This window comes from Dermochelys coriacea, chromosome 2 (genome assembly GCF_009764565.3).
Source record: "Dermochelys coriacea isolate rDerCor1 chromosome 2, rDerCor1.pri.v4, whole genome shotgun sequence".
Taxonomy (NCBI): Eukaryota; Metazoa; Chordata; order Testudines; family Dermochelyidae; genus Dermochelys; species Dermochelys coriacea.
The window spans coordinates 16753670-16775136 of record NC_050069.1 but is presented as its reverse complement, the minus strand read 5'-3'; the positions used below and the strand labels follow the sequence as shown (position 1 = coordinate 16775136).

Genomic DNA, 21467 nt, shown 5'->3' with positions numbered 1-21467 from the left:
TGTTAAAATCATCTGAGTCTTGCCTACATTAATGCTGTGGAGCTGCACCAGTGGTGAATTCCAGAACATGGATTTTTGCCAGGGTAGGCACACTTGTTGGTAAAAACTTGAGTGAATGCCTAGCCCCTAGGTAAAGAAAAGGACAAAAGTCATGGAGTAATGCTCAAAAATGTTTGTTATAAAAGGTGAAAATATCTCCAGTTTTCCATGATGCTGGGGTTCAGATATGGGTCTGATGCTCCTCTCATACTACAGAGTAAGTCCACTGACATCGGTGAAGTTATACTGTGAGGGTAACAATGGGGTAAGAGAGAGGACCGTTTGTTTATTGCCTGTTCATCCATTGTGATGTCCCAAGTGACTGATTTTAAGACATTAAAACACCAAAGAAAGGTGACCTGCAAATGAGAAAAAAATGGTTTGCAGCCATTTTTGCTGTTTTAATGATGCATAAACAAACCCTGAAAGGTTTCTTTTAGCCACAGTGTGACCTGGAAATGGAGTAAAAGGTAGTAAAGAATAAAGAAGGCAATCACTGCATAGTTTTCTCAAGTCATCTTCCTGGCACCTGTTATCCCTCTGTTATTTAGCTCTGCAAGACATCATTCAAATCAAGTTTATTGTCTATAGTACATATTTTATGAAACAACGCTGGCGCAGTGTAGAAATGTTGGTGGATAACATATTTCCACATTTTGGAAAGCTGGGTTGCTACGTCTCTGGCTATGTTTACACTGCCCAGGGCATCAGTCCAGTAGCACAATAATTAGCAAACTGGCTTGATCAGTTCTTTCTTGTATTTTTTTTTAAAAGTGCATTAGCACCTTGGAGTTTTGCAAAATTCCTCTGCTATAGCAAGGAAGGCAGGCAGCTAGCCAGGGTGTGGATTTCAAGGTAAACCAGTAAAAGGAAGCAACTCGTATGGTCAATCTGCATAAAAGCATTTTTAGTGTATGAGAGAAACTCTCCAAAAATAATTTTACAAACTTTTCATAGGACATTCTGGAAAATGTTTGCTGATACTGCCTTTTTTATTTTATAAACCAGAAGAAATATGCAATTGTTATTGCAGGCTTAATATATTGAATTAGTTTAGAAATCCTCATATCTGTTTCTTGGGTGTTCTGATCCCTGTTTTTATAAAAAGATTGCCTAAAACAAAAAAAGATTTGTGAACCAGACCCTACTCTCAGCTTTTCCTGTGTAAACCTGGAGTAACCCCACTCATGCCAAGAAATTATTCTGAGTTTACACCAGTTGACAGCAGAATTTGTCCCTATTTATTTTTCTTATACAGTAATAGCATAATATGAACAATAATAAACACCTCAACAAAGTGCTAAAGGTTTAATATTAAGAATGATAAACAAGTGAGAGATGGGAATGGAGAGAAGGGGAACACAAATAGCTAAGTTTATAAAACTGAGCTGCTTTCTGCCTCTTAGGTTGTGCACAAGAAGATGCATTTTGTCAGCTGACAGCTCTTCGGAATACCACAAGCACATATTTTGCCTGCATTCTCTATCCAGAGGCTCAGATCTGTGATAATTACATCAATCACATCCCCAAAAACTGTCAGACTGTATTGCCTGAGCAACTGCAGACCGTGTATCACAAAATTGGTGAGCTTTAATTTCTGTGTTTAAATTGTATATTTCAGACAGTTGTATATTGTATTCCTGGCAGCATCGATCAGCATCTCAGCTTTTAAGTTGAAGGATGTCAAATGGGAATGTAGGAATGTTATAAACTGCAACAAAGAAGATTAGGTGGCTCTGGAAATAACATAAAGTAGCAATGAAAGACTAACATTAGTAACTGAAAGGCACCATGTCTATGTGGTGGCCAATGTGCTGGTGATCTCCCTTCAGTTTCTGTTGGAAGGATATTCATAACGCATCCCTGTTAGCATTTATGTCAGAGGGGCCAAATGAAGCTGCACCAGGAGTCCTCAGACCTTTTCCTAGTCTTAACAGTATTTGAGTATGGAGATTGTCTTTGGGATGTCTCCCTTCCCATTCACAATCATTGACATCCCTGTGGCAACTACAGTAATTGCGTTCATGGGAAAAGAAATGTTAGAAAAGTGTTTAAAGTATTTTTAGCTTCCTTATTGCTTCCAGCCCCATAATATGCTCTGTTTTAAATGAAAGAACACAACACCCGAAGTACTCAACATTGACTCTATTAAGAGCCCAAAGGGAAGGGGAAGCTGCATAAAATACCCACTCTGCACTCTCCCAGTCTATCCAGAGATGCTGCATTCAGTCCAAAGTGGACTGCGTAATTCAGTGGACTGAAATCACTTCAATACAAGTCCCTGCTAGCCTGGGAATTCAGAACCTGAACTTGAGTCCCTTACTTATCAGCCCATCTTGCTGCCATTATAATGCCTGTTGGGCATTCATCCTGTGTAGAAACAAATCTAACCGTCAAACATATTTATTGTTGGTCTAAATTTATCTTCCAATACACTGGGAAATCACCACTGTGTCATAGAAATGTTGCTTTCTCTTTCCTCTTTATGTTCGCTTGATAGTATAAATCATTTGAAGGAAGAAGTAACTTTCCCTTTGATTTTTTCAGTCACACTAGAAGGGACTGTGAAGAGCTTCTACACACGTTTACCGTTCCGTAAAGTCACTGGAATCTCAGTGAGAAACAAGATTGATATGAGCGGGAAAGCCATTTCCAATGGGTATGATTCAACTCAACTCAGTTTTGTTAGCATGGGACTTTGGCCACATCCAAAATATCAAAACCATATCATGTAAATGGAGAGGATCAGGCATATTCATTAAAAATATAAAAAAGCAGTATATCTTTTTTGGAGAATAACCAATATATTACAAATATTAATCACACAATTTTAAGTGAATTTATAATGTATTCATTGTATTATCTAGTCTGTATAATGCGACACCACAAAATCAGTGATTGGCTGGATAGAACTGTTGTCAATAACACACAAAATGCATCTATACTAATGTTTTCAGTACAGTCACTCTTCTAAATAACAACAACTGAACTCTTATACATACAATACAAAGAACTAGATAGTGCAGTCAGAGTTTGCAGAATCTGCACAACTCTTCACTGCAGTGAATTGGCTAAACCCTAGGGACTTGCAGACCTAGGGTTGCCAACAGTCCCATATTACAAGGGACATTCCTTATTTAAATAGAAAATTGCCTGTCCCCTACTAAATCAGTGCAGGATGCCTTTTATCCCATACCTCAACATATTAAAATATTATCAGTATGCAAAACCATTTTTATTATGACGTTACCTTCCCATGAGACAAAGTTTGTAAAATTAGACAATGTAGTAATGCAGAGTCGGTCCCAGGATTTACTGAACCAATGTAATTCTAGCACAGAGGTTCCCAAACTATGGGGCGCAGCCCCCTAGGGGAGCACAATAAGGTTATCAGGGGCATGAAGACTTGATGGGGCCACACTGAAAGGCTGGAGTCGGAAGGGGGCTCTGTCCGGCAGGGGAAGCAGACATGGCTCTGTGCAGGTGGTCTTGGCTTCCAGGACCAGGCTCCCTACTCACCTTGTCCCCCCACTGCTGCAGCTGGAGTAGCCACCACCAGCCAGCGGTTATGCTCTTCTGCTGAGGACGTTGGCAGAGACTCTGAGTGGGGAACAGAAGGCTACACCCTAGGAGGACTGACAGCCCCACTCCCCCTCTGCCGCCAGACAGAGCCCCTTCCTGACCCTTGCCCTTCAGCGCAGCTCCACACAGCCTCATCCACTTGCCCTGCCAGATAGAACTGGGGCAGGGAAAGCAGATGGGGCTGCTCTCAAGGACTGGAGTCGGCAGTAATCACTGGCGCATCTTTCTCCCGTCCCAACCCTGGCCCTTCAGCGCAGCCCTGTTCACTTTCAGAGCTGGGTCCCGGCAGCCAAGAGTGCCTGCCTGCAGGGAGAGGAAGGTTTCCTCAACTGCCACATGGTTAGTACGCCCTACCCTTTGTGGTACTGGGCATCCCACCCCTGGCCCCCGTGGGTACAGGATATTCCTCCCCCCCAGGGGTGCTAAGAAAACAGTTCTGTATTTTTGAATTACAATGTTGGCAACTGTAGGCACACCCCTGTCGGAATTGTGAGCAAGGCTATAGTTTCAACTGGCTGTCAATTGTACTAAAGTGAAGTATTTTTTCTTCTTCCCCCTGTTAGGTTTTTTGAGTGTGAGCGCCAATGTGATGCTGACCCCTGTTGCACAGGATTTGGGCTTTTAAATGAGTCACAATCAACAGGTATTCTTTACTGAAGCAGTCAGGGGGTGGGAAGTGGGAGGGAGCCAGGCTGTTTGGGGAGGCACAGCCTTCCCTATCCAGCCCTCCATACAGTTTTGGAAACCCGATGTGGCCTTCAGGCCAAAAAGTCTGCCCACCCTTGGACTAGGCCCTTGATTTCTCAGAGGTGCTGAAAAGTTAGCTGAGAGACTCCCATTGACATGAATGGGCTTTGGAACTAACCCTAGTTACCTGATGGTGTCCCCATTGAAATCAGAAGAGTTTCATCACTAACTTTAATGGGAGCAGGATCTGGCCTTAAGTGACCTAATGGGTCTTTTCCTTCCCTGATTTCTGAGCCTAAGGAACTTTCATATAATACTTAGTGGAACCAGAAAAAATAATTTTCTTAAAAATCTTATTTAAAACAAAGTTACCATGGTGATTTTTCAAAAAGAAAAGGAGTACTTGTGGCACCTTAGAGACTAACAAATTTATTAGAGCATAAGCTTTCGTGAGCTACAGCTCACTTCATCGGATGCATTTGGTGGAAAAAAACCAAATGCATTTTTCCACCAAATGCATCCGATGAAGTGAGCTGTAGCTCACGAAAGCTTATGCTCTAATAAATTTGTTAGTCTCTAAGGTTCCACAAGTACTCCTTTTCATTTTGTGAATACAGACTAACACGGCTGCTACTCTGAAACCTGTCATGGTGATTTTTGTAACTGGACATTTTCCCAGTAGGTGGTGAGGTGCTCTGCTTGACTCTGAACAGTTTAGGAATCCAGACCTGCTCTGAGGAAACGGGAAGCACTTGGCAGATTTCCGATTGCAGCTCTCCAGATGTCAGAATATATCCATTTGGCTGGTATCAGAAGCCTGGTGAGTAATGCAGGTGGTCTGCCATTTAGAGTGTCTTTTGCATAATGTTATTTATTTGCTTTATAGTAATGCCTAGAGGCCCCAAACAAGATTGGGAACCCATTGTATTAGGAACTGGATAAACACATAGTAAGAGACAGGCCCTGCCTCAAAGAGGCTACAGCTAGAGGAGGCAGACAAAGGATGTATTTTATCTCCATTTTATCCCATCCCCAGATGGGAAACTGAGGCACAGAGAGGTTAAGTGAGTTTCCCAAGGTCAAACAGAAAGTGTGTGACGGAGCCAGGAACTGAACAAAGATCTCTTATATCCCAGTCTAAGCCCTCAGTTTAGTTACAAGGTCATACTTCATTCCCACCATCCAGATTATACTAAGGTTCACCAGTCAGTAAACCGTATCAATTTTAGAAGCTATACTGGGATATGTGGAGGCCAATACTCTCTTATCTAGGTCTTGTCAATGGGAGTTTTGTTCTTATGTTTAGTGAAGGCAGGATTATGTCCAGAGTTTAAATACAAATAATACCGCATTTCTAATGTGCCTTGAAATAATTCAGCCATTGATAAAAGATAGCCTATTTAGGTGAAGGAAGTGTTTCCAGAAGACAAGAACAACATAAAGAGGGAAGTTTATTAGAACTGGTCAAAATCTATTTTATTTTCCATAAAAAATGTCAACAAAACTAAATATTATTTCTGATGAAAATTTTCACTGAATTAGTTTAGGGTCAGGGGTTATATGTTTGGTTTTTTTGTTTTTAAAGAAAACTCACAACCCCATAATTTTCCGTTTCGGAAAACTAAAACCAGGATAATTTAGGTTAACAACTGCAAACCAAACTTTTTTTTTTAACAAAAACATCAAAAATGTAAATGAAAATGGAAATTTTCTTGGGAAGATGTACATTTAATCAACAAGCCATTTTTTGTCCAAAAATAAAAAAGCTGGAAATCTTTCAGTCAGCAATAATAAAATCAGAGTTTCAAGCTACCAAGTAGCTCAAAAATATAATTTATGGTGTTTTTTCTCTACTTATAGAGCAATTCAGTGACAGTCGCATTTCTTTTAGAGAAAGAGAACAAAACACAAGAAAGAATAAAAGTAACATGGCTGTCAGTTATTAGCACTTAGATATTTAAGTGCCCTACACAGGAAATATGGACATAACCTTTCCACAGCTAAATGGCCTATATAATGCAAAATCTTTCTTGATGACTTTCAGTTACTCTGCTTACAGTAGCTATATTGGTGCACTTGACACCAAGATTGCAAAAAAATGTAAAATAATTTGGAACACCGAAATCCTCTTGTCCATTTATCTGGTGGAAAACTATAGTCATGTGGTTTTTTTTTACTTTATATTCCAGGGGGGAGGTCCTGGGGAGGATAATTTCTAATTCGGTTGGGGTGAGGCAATGGCAGGAGAAGGAGGAGTAGAGTAATGGGATGGTGCATAGGTGCTGAAAATAGGGGTGTTGCTGCACCCCCTGGCTTGAAGTTGTTTCCATTATATACATGATTTACCATTTGATTCAATGGCTCTCAGCACCCCCACTATACAAATTGTTCCAGCACTCCTGGAATGGTGCATTTTGGAGTGAATGTTCTCTTGCTGGTCACCTGTTTTCTAGGAAGTGGACAGGCTGACCTTAGCTACAAAGTCAGCTCCAGATCTGGATTCAAACTTCCCTGGATTCTGGAAATGTTTATAGATTCCACGGCCAGAAGGGACCATTGTGATCATCTAGTCTGACCTCTTGTATAACACAGCCAGAGAGAGGCCATAGAACTTCCCCCAAATAATTCCTGGAGCATATCTTTTTAGGAAAACATCTGGGATCTTGGTTTAGGCTCATTTCTGCATAAAAATATTGTTTGTTAGTTTGTTTTTTTTCTGGTGGTGGGACACAGGGAAGGAGGGGTAGTATTGTTTTTAGGAAGCCCTGCTTTACACTAAAATGCTCAGCCACCCTGAATTCTCTCTGTGTGGCCTAAAGAATGTGCTCCATAGACCTTAGAGAACACGGGGGGAGATTTCTGCCTGCTGGCGGGGTCACTGAACTCGGTTAGACTTGCAGTCTCTTTTTTAGCTTTGCCAAGCTAATTAGAATCCTGCCTGCAGGTGGCTGTTCTGCATGTACCACATTGGAGCCTAAATTGTTTATTTTTTCTTTGTCTTCTTGGAAAGTATTCAATTATTCTGAGCAACAAGCTCTGTGCTGTCTGACTAGCTGACCACAGCATGTGGGCGGGGTTCCACTTTCTCAGGCTTTTCTTTGATGCAGCAGAAACACTAAGAGAAAATGGAGGCATGCCTGAGCCCAATCCTGCTAGCGTTACTCAAGCAGACTACAGTGGGACTAGTTCCATAGAGTTTAAGGCAAAAAGGACCATTAAATCATCTAGTTTGACCACAGCCCATTTAATATCACCCCTTATTGAGCCCAGTAGAGGTATATGCAAGGATTGTTCATGTGGAAAAGGGGTTACTATAGCAGGATCTACTGGATATGCAATCCAATCGGTGTGGGGGGGAGGGAGGCTTTGCTTCTGTGCAGAATCCCACTGAAGACAGGGCTCCACAGGGGCGCAAGGGCCTGCTAGGGTGGATCAAGGCCTGTATTTGTACCAAATGACAGGAGTAAAGACCCAGTCCTGCTCCACACCTGTTGAAGTCAATGAAGACTTTGCCACTGAATTTCATTTAGAGCAGGATCACACTGCCGATTGCTTCATTACTGCTATTTTTAAGTCTGTTTCCTTTCTCCTCTGTAATACATAGAAAGCTTTCGCTTCTTGTCTCCTCTTTCCAAGGGAGGCTGTTGAGCTAATTGTCTGAAACAGCATTTGAAAATCCTTCTCTGGGTGACTATTGACAGTTTTGGTTATTAGTATTGAAATAACTGAGCAATGAATCCACTATTTACATTATGTTCTGCATTCCACTCAGCTTGGGCATTGAAATTAAGCTGGTCAGTAATGGTTTATGGTAGATTTTTAGGTTTCAGAGTAGCAGCCGTGTTAGTCTGTATTCACAAAAAGAAAAGGATTACTTGTGGCACCTTAGAGACTAACAAATTTATATTTATATATATAAGGTGCCACAAGTACTCCTTTTCTTTTTGGTAGATTTTTATTGTTTGGTTCTCATGCACTGGCACAACATTTAAACTATAAAATGTGCTGCAGGGACCAATTCTGCTTGGGCGGGGATATAATCTAGATGGCCTAGTGGGTCCCTTTTTATCTGTAAATTCTAGGGTTCTGCCATAGCAGAAAGCCCAGTGGAGGCTGAAGGTACACCTGCTTCTGTGTTCCAGCTGCACAGAGTAGACACAGAATGTCCTCCTTAGTCTTTTGCAGCTTGACTGGCAAAAACATCAAAGGATTTGTCCCCATTTTGTAGGTGCCCTGTTGTCTCTGTAATCATCCATAAAACATAATTCAATAGCAGTTAAAATGATTCACTCTTCCTAAAGGGTACGTCATTCTAAGAGGGCAGATAATTTAAAACTATCAAACTTGGATACATATGCAGCTTTTAATGTATTTTTCCTTACAACACCTCTGAGGGAAGGAAGTACTATTACTCTCATTTTACAGAGGGGAAATCAATGCACACAAAGGCTAAGTGACTTGCCTCAGGTCATATAGGAAGCCACTGACTGAACAGGGGCTTGAACTCACATCGCCTAGGCTAGTGCCTTAACTGCTTGACCATCCTTCTTCTCACTAACAAGCAACCCTGTTAAAATCCAGAGGATTTTTCATTTCATTCACTCCAGGCTTAGGTATTATACGGCAGTTCCATCAACAGAAGATGTCACTTCTTACTGAACAAAGGCACTGCAGAGAGGAGCCTATGGCATAGGCAAAATGGGGAGCCGAAGAGAGAATGGAGTTAGCAGCATTTTTTTCTTTTTGATGGGGAGGAAGTTTTAATGCGTTCCCACTGCCATGCATCAAGACAAAAGTCTGCACAGATGTTAATGCAAATCAAGATATTTGCAGACAAAAATTTGTATCACTTGTGCAGGTGTGTTCCGGCTCCGGGCACTAGAAGTGGAACAATTATGATGAAAGTTTTGAGGTTGAAAAAGAAAGTGTAAAGTCAGTGGCTGAAATCTGGAGGGCCTTACAGACGCTGATGGACATTTGCTCAAATAAAGTCCTCTGGCTTTAGCCCACGATAAAATATTTATTTTGCTGCGGAAATTTTGCGGAAATCTTTATATATTTCATGATGTGTTGGTATGCAAATAAAAAAAGAGCTAATATAACAGCAAATATGAACAAGCTCTCACCCTACAGCCAGTGTTTGGGAAGCAAAGATATTAAAGTCTGTTTGGTTTGCATTGTGGATATGCAAATCCCAGAAATGATATTGCAGGTTCAGAGATGATATAGTTAGATTTAAAAAACTATCTACCTTACCTTGTTATATCAAACTCTTTTTTTTTTTAAATTTTAGCAACCATGACGAATACTATACCCAGTGTGTGCCCACCTGTTCTGTTACCTCGTAGCCCAGAGAATGGTGAGTGTCATAGTGTATTAGGGCAAAGAAAAGAATTGAGGAAAGGTGTAACCTCTATTTTTCATGCTTTGCATAACAACCACTTTTATAACGATCCATTTATGTTTCCTTTTCTTACTCTGTACAGATATAGCAGGTAATTTCTTTCTTATGTATCATTTAACCAAAATAGATGAGCTATTGGCTGACATGATTAGCCTGTGGAATTCATTACCACAAAGGTATTATTGAGGCCAAGAATTAGGATTCATGCATCCGATGAAGTGAGCTGTAGCTCACGAAAGCTTATGCTCTAATAAATTTGTTAGTCTCTAAGGTGCCACAAGTACTCCTTTTCTTTTTGCGAATACAGACTAACACGGCTGCTACTCTGAAACCTAGGATTCAAGAAGGAATTAATCATTTATAAGTGGAATGGTAACATCTACCGTAATATTAAAGATGATTTTAAAGGGATATATACCTTCATATTTTAGTGCATAAGCCAATCACTAACTGATGAGGTGAAGAAGAAATGTCCTCTGGATAAGTTGTTATTGTTCACTGTGCGGTTTATTGAACCTTCCCCTGAAACATTGTTAGAAACACCATACTGGACTAGATAGACCACTCACAATTGCTATATTACTACGTTGTTCAGGGGAGGCTTTTCCAAATAAAGGGAATCCAAATGAGTTTTCAGGTGATATACAGGAACCTGTAATGTACAGTAGCCAATTCCAAAAACACAGTTTCAAAGTATCTGGGTTCCAGAATCTGGGAAAATGGAGGATGAAATTAGAGCTAGGAACCTCAATGCTTGACTCAAATGGAGAGAGAGAAGTGGTACCAGTAAGATGAAAAGGGAAGTCTATAAAACAGTGGTTTGACCAGTTTTAATATGTAGTGTTGAGTGTTTGGCAACAAAGAAGAAACACGAGCAAATGATCTGTTCCACTGAAATGCAAATGTTAAGATGAATGAGTGGTGTATGGAAGAAGGACCATGTAAGGCAGGTAAGAAAGTCCAACAAATCAATATTGAAGGAGGAAGACAGAGAGGCCGACCCAAGAAGTGGTGGCGGGATGTCATAAAGGAAGGCATGTTAGCATGTAGTGTGATGGAGGATATGGCATTGGAGGGAGTGGGCTCTTAGAGCAGAGCCCATTTTATGGGATTAATGGAAGGGAGAGGAATACAGTAGCCTGTAATGACTGTACATAATTGCAACTCAAAGTTGAAATCTATTTTATTCCACATAAAGCATTGTCTTTTTTTAAGATTCTCTTTGAAATCAGAGAAGAAGGGTGGTGGTGAATCAGAACTTTCACCGTTTCTTCTTTTGTTATTTCCTGTGATGGTGGAAATAACATGACAAATATTGATCTGTTGGTTGCATATTAAATTACATTGATCAATTAGAAATCCCAATGAAAACTCTGTGGTTTGACACAATCTGTCTTGACTATGGAGAGATCTCTTTAATGGAATCTTGACTATGGAGAGATCCCTTTAACTGCTGTTTGTTGGGACTTTACAGCTGTTGTCTTCCAGAAATGCACATGGACTGTCAGCAGGTATGGGGCTTTGCAGAAATGGCTTTCCATTACTATACCATAATAGAAACACATCTGGAACCAACTACATTTAAACTTCTCTGCCAATGACTCACAGTGTGGGCTTGGGAAAGTCATTTAAGCTCTTTGCTTCCATTGCTCTATCAGGAAAATGGGGATAATAATACTGACTTAGCGCACAAGAATTAGCTAACACTTGTAGAGCACTTTGTAGATATTTAAAGCAGTGTGTAAGGTTAAATGTTGTTTTTTATTATTAACCGTATTATTTAAACTTGGTTGTAAGGTCTGTGTAGATGTCGCTGTATAACAGGAAGAAAAACAGGTGTCCAGATGGGCACGTACAGAGATGACTCCTTTGGTGTAATACTGAAGTGAGCTAACAAGATCAGTGTCAAACTGGAAAATTCCATTCCTTTGCAAACTATCTTTTCACCTGGAAATCCTAACTTCATCAGCTTCCTTTTTCATTCTTTTGCTTTAGTGCAGGAGGCTGGAGTTGATGACTTCTTGAGGTCCCTTCCAGCCCTACATTTCTATGATCCTACGACATATGATATTTAAAAATTTGCAGATGACCAACCTGGGAGGGGTTGCTAACAATTGGAGGACAGCATTAGAATTCAAAACAACCTTGACAAATTAGAAAATTTGGTTAAAAAACATTTCCTCGCCGTGGTATTTGAGATACTGCATTTTTTTTTCTCTACTTAGAATAGGATATAACTAGTTAACTACATATTTCAGACACCGTGACGTAGTGACCATTAATAGAGGTTCATTTTTTAAATGGTGACCTCTACATCTATATACTATGTCAGTCTTTTTTTACAGAAATATGATATTCATGGCCAAATCAAACAGGCCCCACCCAGTACAAACTCAGGTAAATCTCCCACTTACCTCAATGTATAGTAAGGAACAGTCCTACACTGGCCAGGGGATGGTTTAGATGATTCCTTAGGTCTTTTGCCATCATCTCCTATGGTTCTAATGGGAGATTTTCCCCAAGGAAGAACTGAACAATGGCTGTAAGGTCCAACTGGCCCCATGAGAATACATTTATCAGCATGACGCCTCCCACCTCAGTACAAATGTTTAAAAAATGTGGATGCACCACAGCATCCAACCAGGAGAGGGAGCAGTATGTTATGCTGGAGACAGCCTGACTGAGGTCACAGGAGAGCAGAAAGCCAAGGGGAATGGAGGGACCAATTTCTTTCTTTCTCCCCCTCTCCTATCTCTCTCTTTCATTCTCAGCAGGTGAAATTTGCTCTTCTGCAGAGGGCCAACATGAGCAAGCACCCTTATGTCTTGCTGAAGCCCACAGAGATGAAAGTGGTGCCTAGGCTTTGTGCTGACCCTCTGCTGTGGGATGAATCTTCTACTTTGTGAATTAGCCCCAAATTAAAGGGCCTGATCCTGAGAAACCCTATAGTCCTTATCCTTGTAAGCCACCCCATTGATTTAACTGGGGCTGCACTGCTGAGAAAGGGCATCTCACTTTACTAACTGGTCCAGAGAAAGGAAAGGGACTGCTGTGAGGCAGCCTGTAGAGGGGTGGTCACCTGCTCGGCCCTGAAAAGGTTAAAGCCTAGGAGAGGGCTGGGGCTGTGAGCAAAGGCTAGGCTGATTGGGGGAAACAGCCACAGCTGGGCCACACCCCAATCAGGCCACACCTGGCCCTGTTATAAGGGTTCAGGGAGGAGCTGGGTCAGGACTTTTCCTCCAGCTTCAGAGGGAGAAGGACCTAGTTGCTTGGGAGCTGAGGGTGCAGGCAACAGAGCAGAGCAGGGCTGGGGAGCTCCTGCCTGGCAACTCCCCAGACTGCAGGCCCTGTGCAAGGGCAAACCAGGTACTGGGGTTGCAGAGGCTGCAGCCCAGAGGGTAGGCAAAGAGAGCAGGTCCAACCCCCCCCCCCCCTTTGCCAATGATGAATGGCTTGTACACTGCAGTCTGCCCCAGGGAGTGGGGGCTAGATGGTGACTGGCAGTACCCATAGACTGAGGTGAGGTAGGGATAGAGGATTGGGGGTTTCCCAGAGAAGAGAGATCCAGAAAGATGGTGTAGTGCCAGGGAGCAGCACCCAAGATAAAGGGGTACTGGGGTCTGGGAGGGCAAGCGGGACACATGCCTGCAGAGGGTGCTCTGGAGGCTAGAGAGCTAATTCCCAGGATGAGCAGCGGGAGGCGCCGCACCGGTGAGTCCCGCCTTGCTACACAGCCTCACAATATGTGGCATTCTGCCACCAAGTCAGAAATGGGCAGTAGTGCAAACCTGGGCATGCTGTACAAAATCATTCACCCCCATTATGGTCAAAGCCTGTCTTATACTTGCAGGTGTTAAATTGGGTGACCCTGAGACACTTTGCCATGTCAATATAGGCCCAATCCTTCAATCTTGCTCATAGGAGTAATCCTTGTTCACATGTTATCCCACTGACTAGTTGTGTGATTAAGGATTATTTACACAAGAAACAGTTGCAGGAATGTGCCTGGAAGTTATTGAATTTAATTGGTCTGATGCCTTCCTCCAAATGCTGTGAGTATATCAGAGGTCTAGATAAGGTAAGAACCTTCCCTTTCTCAACTTTCTCCTTCAATGTATTTGGCACTTTCCTTGTCATAGTTTGAAGAGTTGGAGTTTACCCTTTTTAAAAACTGGATAAACATCTGGTGCACTTCTGTTATTGTTCTACACCACTTACTATAACTGGCACCTCTGAAAGGACACTTGCTTCCATTTCACATGTGTGCAACATCATTACTGTGTCTCAGTGCCATAAATAACAAATTTGTGTGTAGGTTAAAGTGATTATAGTTATTATGTGGTAGGTTTAAGAAAATGGTTTATTCCGATTCATTTATAGCCAAGTAGGTTGGCAAAAATGTGAACAAAATCTATTTTTAAAAGGGAAGTGAATCCACGCTGCATTGATGTTCTCCAGTGAGCTGGTTTTGGAGAGCAGTAGAATAACGGCATTTTCTGAGAGGCATCACTATTGGGCCTGAAGGCATATACCATATGCTATACACCAACTATGTTGAATTTTCACTGTTTCCTACCACTGAGGTACATAAAGTTCTGGACCCCTCTAAATCTGTATTTTCCAGTCATAAAGTTAGAGATGAATGAATTGGTTCTGAGTGGTGGTAGTGGTGAATCAGCCTTAACCACCTTCTAAAATGCAAACCAAACTGACTCTGAAGTTCAAAAAGGTTGGATGACTTTTTCATTATCATGCATCTTTGCTCTTCTTCCTGGCTCTGCCCCTTGGTGTAGAGACCCTGTAATGCTATGGGGAAAAGCTGTTCCCATGATCTTCCCAGCCAGAAATCTCGCAAGACCACTTATTTTCATGAGATTTTCAATTCCGTGTTGCAGTGTCAGGAGGAAGATGCTTTGGAAAAGCATTTGAAGTGTTATGGCATCAAACCTCTGAATTTTTTGAGATTTGTCCATCACTAGTAAAGACAGCTGACACTTTCTTTCATTATAATCCTCTTAAAGAACCCTAGCCAATGCTGCTCTGTATCAATAGGTTTCAGAGTAGCAGTCATATTAATCTGTATTCGCAAAAAGAAAAGGAGTACTTGTGGCACCTTAGAGACTAACAAATTTATTTGAGCCTAAGCTTTCGTGAGCTACAGCTCACTTCATCGGATGCATCCGATGCATCGAAATGCATCCGATGAAGTGAGCTGTAGCTCACGAAAGCTTAGGCTCAAATAAATTTGTTAGTCTCTAAGGTGCCACAAGTACTCCTTTTCTTTCTGTATCAATAGTGATAGTAGCAAATCTGCCATTAATTTGTCTAGTCTGAGTAACTCAGATATTGATGGTTGTGTAATTGGTATGTTGGTGCTTAAATAGGATGTGGTGTAATTCAACATCATAGTATTTGAAGTGCAGATACCATAAAATCATGTTGTACAGAAAATATCCAGTCTCTCTGATCTGGTACTGTGCGTAGAAGGGAGTGACTTGCAGTAATCTTGTGTACCCCAAGTGATGTTTACATTAAAGTCCTTAAGCTTTGAAATCTCCCTCCACTATGTTTTAAAATGAACCAGCCAACTTTTAGTGGGAAAGAACAACTATAAGAGACAGGGTCCTGTTGCAAAATTCAGATAGAGATTCAGAATACCCCAAAGTTCAGGGGGTTTTGGATTTGGGATTTCAGCTTAATCCATTACTATATAATCAGAGGTCACTTGGAAAATTCAGTTCTAGATGTGAATTTAAAACACCCCAAAAGTTTGGGATTGCTTACATCCAGGTGTTCAGTTTAGCCCAGTTTAAATATAGGGGCCATTTGGGAAATTCAGAGTTTGTCTTTCTAACATAAATTAGGCATGTCAGATTCGGGGATTTGGTTTATGCCCATCTCTAAGCACACCATGCATTTTTCTCTGAATTGAACTCTATTCATTACAGTGTGCGTGTGCGCCTCTACTTCAGACATAAGGGTGGGATTGTCCAAAGCTTTGACCTCTCTCTGCTCCCACTGAAGTCAGTGGAATCCATAATTGACTTCACTGGGAGCAGAGAGAGAACAATACTGAGTGCTTTTGAAAATCCCACCCTAAACCTTGCGTACCCTAACCATAAAACATCTGGAAGACAGAAGACCTCTGTATGCGACATCTATAATTTTTCAATAAAAGTTACAGAGCTGGATGGATTCAGACCACTATAATTATGCAATGCAAGCAATTGCTAGAATGTGGTTAGGAAGAGTGGCATCTAGCCTATACATAAAATAGTAACTTCTCCCATCTGGTGCACTATGTACATTCAACAAAGCAGTACTTCTGTTGACCTCTGTGCCTTGTAAGATATTGAAAAAGCAATTTCCGCATGAGACAAGCTTAGATCAGATTTGGGAAGGCCTTTCTTTGGGTCATATTGGAGAGTGGGTGGGAATGAACCAGGAACACAGGTAGTTAGCTACCAGTTGGGGGAAAGAAGGGGACTACTAATCGGCCAAGTCTACAGCAATGTGATCAACAGCACAGCAATTAAAGGGGTTTGTCCCAGAGTTCATGCTATGTTCGTCATCCAAATGGCCATGATTTTGCATGTATCTGTACTTGAACTCAGCGGCAGGGAGACAGTGAGAAGACAAAGCTGAAAGTAATTTTGACAGATATTATTTGAGAAATGGAAAACATTCCCATAGCTGTAAAATGGAAAGGATCATACATGAATGATTCCAGGGTCAATTCTTTGGGGATTAAGGCAAAGAACGAACAAGGATTGTGCCTAGAAAAGGACACTCTTCATGCACCATGTGTGCTCCTTGTATGTTTGTGCTTGTATGATCTTTGCACTGCTCCTAATATGGGTTGCAAAGCAGCTGCTGAATTCTCTGTATTTTAAACTGAAATGAAATGTTTGGATCACTCCTTTTCACACACGACCACGCGTGCACATACACATATATCACACAGGTGGATAAAATCAATTACCCATTAACCTAATCAAGATAAATAAGCCATTTGTATTCCTTGTTTCCCTTGGGGTATGTCTGCACAGCAACTAGACCTCCACGGTAGGCCAATGCCAGCTGATGTGGGTTGACAGGGTTTGAGCGGCAGGGCTGTTTCATTGTTGTGTAGATGTCTGGGCTTGGGCCGGAACCCTGGCTTTAGGACCCTGCGAAATGAAAGGGTCCCGGAACTTGGGCTCCAGCCGAAGCCTGAAAGTCTACACACAGTGAAACAGCCCTGCCACCCTAACCCCACGAACCTTAGTCACCTGGCATGGGTCGCTGTGTAGACATACCCTAGGAATAAACCTAGCACAGCTGCTGTGAGGTAGCTATACTGGGCAAAATTCGACACTGGTATGAATCCAGAGTAACTCCATTCACTTTACTAGAATTGCTCTGGATTTACTCTTGTGGGAACAGAATTTGGCCTACTAAGAACTATTTTGCATATTTTATAAATGGATAAACTGAGGCACAAAGGGATAGATGATTTGCCTGAAGTCATACAGTGGATGTTATGGAAATATAATTATCCTAGTGAAAATAGCTTCCAACCTCAGCAATGCACACCAGATATATTGGCTTGCAATGGAATCCAGACAAAGCTCTCTTTGTTAGAACATAATTAGTCATTTGAAGCTTTGTGTCTGAAGCTAGACAGATCACCAGTTCCATTCTGTCAGAACTGGATTATTGGTACTCTGGGCTCTGCAAAATTGAAGTGTAATGATTATGTAACATGTAGTTAGTTGTAGTTTAAGACACATTGCTAAAAAGCTTCTTTTGTTCAAACAACAATAATAACAGAATTTTTGAAAAATTATGTAAGTGGGAATTGAAAAAAGAAGTCACCAAAATTTAACCTAGCAAAAAATGAGACAGGGATTTCTAACAGTGCAGGCAAATAACTATTGGAACAGATTATCAAGGGAAATGGTAAATTCTGCATCACTTGGAGATTTTAAATAAAGACTGTGGCTGAACTAGAGCATAATTTTGAAAAATATTCGGAGTATTGGGCTAGATGTAGGAACTGGTGGGGGAAATTCTTTGGTCTGTGTCTTACAAGGGTCAGACCATAATGGTCCCTCCTGGCTTTCAAACTGTGAAGTCTTACGAATCTTAAAAAATAAGATTTGCCTTATGATTCATATCATTGGGCCCCTGAGCATTTTGCCTCTTGTTCTGGCCAATACTCAGTGCTTCGAGCGAAGTTGAAAACCAAAGTATACTGTACCTGGTATGCAATGCAGGGACAAGTTCACAATCGGGGCTTAATCACATCAGCCACACTATCAGAGGCTCGTTCACCTGCGCATCTACCAATGTGATATATGCCATCATGTGCCAGCAATGCCCCTCTGCCATGTACATTGGCCAAACTGGACAGTCTCTACGTAAAAGAATGAATGGACACAAATCAGACGTCAAGAATTATAACATTCAAAAACCAGTTGGAGAACACTTCAATCTCTCTGGTCAGTCGATTACAGACCTAAGAGTGGCTATCCTTCAACAAAAAAGCTTCAAAAACAGACTCCAACGAGAGACTGCTGAATTGGAATTAATTTGCAAACTGGATACAATTAACTTAGGCTTGAATAGAGACTGGGAATGGATGAGTCATTACACAAAGTAAAACTATTTCCCCATGGTATTTCTCCCCCCACCCCACCCCCCACTGTTCCTCTGATATTCTTGTTAACTGCTGGAAATAGCCTACCTGCTTGTCACCATGGAAGGTTTTCCTCCTCCCCCCCCCAACCCCCCCCTGCTGGTGATGGCTTATCAGGAGAGTGATCACTTAAGATAAGCCATCACCAGCAGCGGGGGGGGGGGGGCGGGAGGGGGGGAGGAGGAAAACCTTTCATGGTGACAAGCAAGGTAGGCTAATTCCAGCAGTTAACAAGAATATCTGAGGAACAGTGGGGGGTGGGGTGGGGGGGAGAAATACCATGGGGAAATGGTTTTACTTTGTGTAATGACTCATCCATTCCCAGTCTCTATTCAAGCCTAAATTAATTGTATCCAGTTTGCATGATAAACCCATTGTTTCATGTTCTGTGTGTGTATATAAATCTCCCCTCTGTTTTTTCCACTAAATGCATCCGATGAAGTGAGCTGTAGCTCACGAAAGCTTATGCTCAAATAAATTTGTTAGTCTCTAAGGTGCCACAAGTACTCCTTTTCTTTTTGCGAATCCCACTGATTGTATTTCTAGTGATGGCTACACTCATTTGTAACGTGAAATAATTCTGTGTTCCTTCTTAAATATCACTACACTACCAAATTCACTGACTAATTATTTTTAGTTAATTAGGGACAATCGGCCTCCATTATCATTGGCACAGGGACCCTGACGTGTAAGAGAAGCAGCATGGTTCCAAAGTGCGTGGGAGGAAGATTAGTGGAGGTTGTGTATATGGCTCACAGCTCTTCCTGCACTCCCTGCTTGCAGTTTTGGCGAGGAATGTGCCGCTCAAGCGCAAACAGGCTGAGGGAGGGGGATGGGTAGGTAGATGGATTCATCACTACATGAATCCACTTGGCACTGCTCCCCAAAGAGTGGAAGTGGAGGAGCACCTGAAGCATCTGCAGCTTCCAGGCTGAAATGACAGCCACGGCATAGCTTTGCAGCAGCTCTTTAAAGAGTGGGGTGCAATTCATTCGGTCTGATTTTCCTACGGGACCCCCATAGGACATCCTGACCATGTGGGCTTCACACTTTAGCACAGGATTAGTCCTTAATAACAAGGGACTTTTAACAAAATATATTTTGGTTTAATAATCCAGTGTAATCACATATTATTCTGAATTCACAAACTGCACCTTCCCCTCTTGGGTTACTTACATAGTTCAAAGGGCAGTGTCAAGGTGAAACTCTGAGCTGTGATATTTCTCCTGTGTTAATCATACCATCTTAGATAAATTCTTCTATTATACTGTGAACAGTGGAACAAGACCAATCTGTCAGTTTCACTTCCTTTTTCTCATGAACTAGCAAGGTGTTTCACTGCTAGGGTGGAGCCCTGTCACAGCCCTGTTTATGTGAACCACCAAAACTTTCAGCTATAAGGTGCTTCGGATAATGGAGGAACCCGCTGACCAACTTAGAAAAGGCTCTCTTCCAGTGATGGGAGTCAGGAGGAGAACGCTGGCCATCTTTACAGACCAGCTGTCTTGAAACAGGCTAAATCCAATCTTTATTAAACATACACAGCAATAAAATTGCATCTTTCATGGTGGTGAACTCAAACAGCAGGCATTGCTGTTCACCAGCAATCATAACACAGCAGCTGGAACAGCGTTCCTTCACCCTACAGTTATATGGAGAGGGTAGTCCCAGGCTTGCAGGCCCCTCTGCTTTATAACCTGCTGAACTGGTGAAAGAAACCAAAGTAATTAAAGGCCCATCCTGGCCCATAATTTTTTTCTACTTCTGCATGTCAGTTTCTAAAGGACCCACATATGTTTTCTCCATTTGTATATGAAAAAAAATTCTGAATATATTGGGTGTTTTCCTTTGAAAACTTCTGTGGAAAACACTAGGGCCAAATTAAAAAAACAAACAAAAAAAAAAACAGGTGCCCAAGAGTTGGATCCTAAGTCCATACTTAGTTGTGGGCTTGATGCAGGAATCCCTGCCTGAAATTCTATGGCTTGCATTACATGGAAGGTCAGGCTAGAGGATCAAACCAGTTCCTCTGACCTTAAAATCTATGAATCCATGGAAAAACTCCCATTGACTTCAGTGAGAGTTAGAGCAGATGCTATTTATAAATTTTAAGATAAGTCAAAGGGTAAAATTTTCAAAGCACCTAAGTCCCATATTTAGAAGTGACTGAAGGTATGAAGGTGCCTAACGATGCAGACAGACACCCAGAGGGGTTTACAAAAGCTCTTAAGTTAGTTGTATGCCTAACTCTCATCACTTTCAATGGCAGTTAGATGCCTCTCTTGCTTAGGTGCTTTTGAAAAATCCCACTAGGCGCTTATCTGTATCTTTAGGTGCCTAACTACCTTCAGAAATCTGGCCCTTAGTTACATTTAAAAATGGAACTTGGTCTCCTCAGTCACTTAAGTTTGCTTTTGAAAAGTTTACCCAAGATCTTCTCAGTCAGCCCAAAGGTAAATCAAGGTCTGCTGATGCACCACACCGCTTTTCCTCCTTGACTAGCTATTCCCTCTGAAGTTTGTGCTTGTCTGCTTATTCTGTTTATTTTCTTATGCTTTGTCTCATAGTGCCTGTGGACTCTTGGCTGCTCTTGGATGCCTCCTCCGTACTTACTGATCCGTCCATCTTAAACTTTGACGTTGCACAAGTCAGCAGAGAGATTTCTGATGACATCTCCACTGCTAGAGATTTTTGTCTGTCAGGTGAGGAACTGATTTTCTTATATTGAAGATGGTTGTTTTCTTTGGCTTTGTGGAACATGATGTACTCGCTTATGACAGTGAAGCATGTTTGTTGAGAACAACTGATATATATTTTTTTTTAATATAACACTACCGTAGCATTACTTGAATTGAGAAGAGGGACCTAACATAATTTACCTAATGAAAGGCCTAACAGAAAGTCATTTGGTGAAGTGGCATACTTTTCAGCTGCTTTTGGATAACTTTGACATCTCACATGTTCAGAGACCTTCTAGCATCTACTAGCCACCAGGCAATTTGACGAACACCAACAAAAAATGTTTGAGGAGCTGATGGGATTAAATTATAAGTAACAATTAAAAGGTAACTATGT

At 41.5% G+C, this 21467-nt stretch overlaps 1 protein-coding gene across 1 annotated transcript in view; it reads left to right on the top strand.

The window, feature by feature from the left end:
• TG (thyroglobulin) overlaps window positions 1–21467 on the top strand; it is a 207176-nt gene that overhangs the window by 78632 nt on the left and 107077 nt on the right. Inside the window, exons 31-36 of the mRNA XM_038391414.2 lie at window positions 1446–1622; window positions 2587–2698; window positions 4185–4264; window positions 4991–5128; window positions 9602–9667; window positions 20960–21094. Coding sequence (XP_038247342.1) covers window positions 1446–1622; window positions 2587–2698; window positions 4185–4264; window positions 4991–5128; window positions 9602–9667; window positions 20960–21094 — 708 coding nt within the window. The remainder of the gene's footprint in view (window positions 1–1445; window positions 1623–2586; window positions 2699–4184; window positions 4265–4990; window positions 5129–9601; window positions 9668–20959; window positions 21095–21467) is intronic.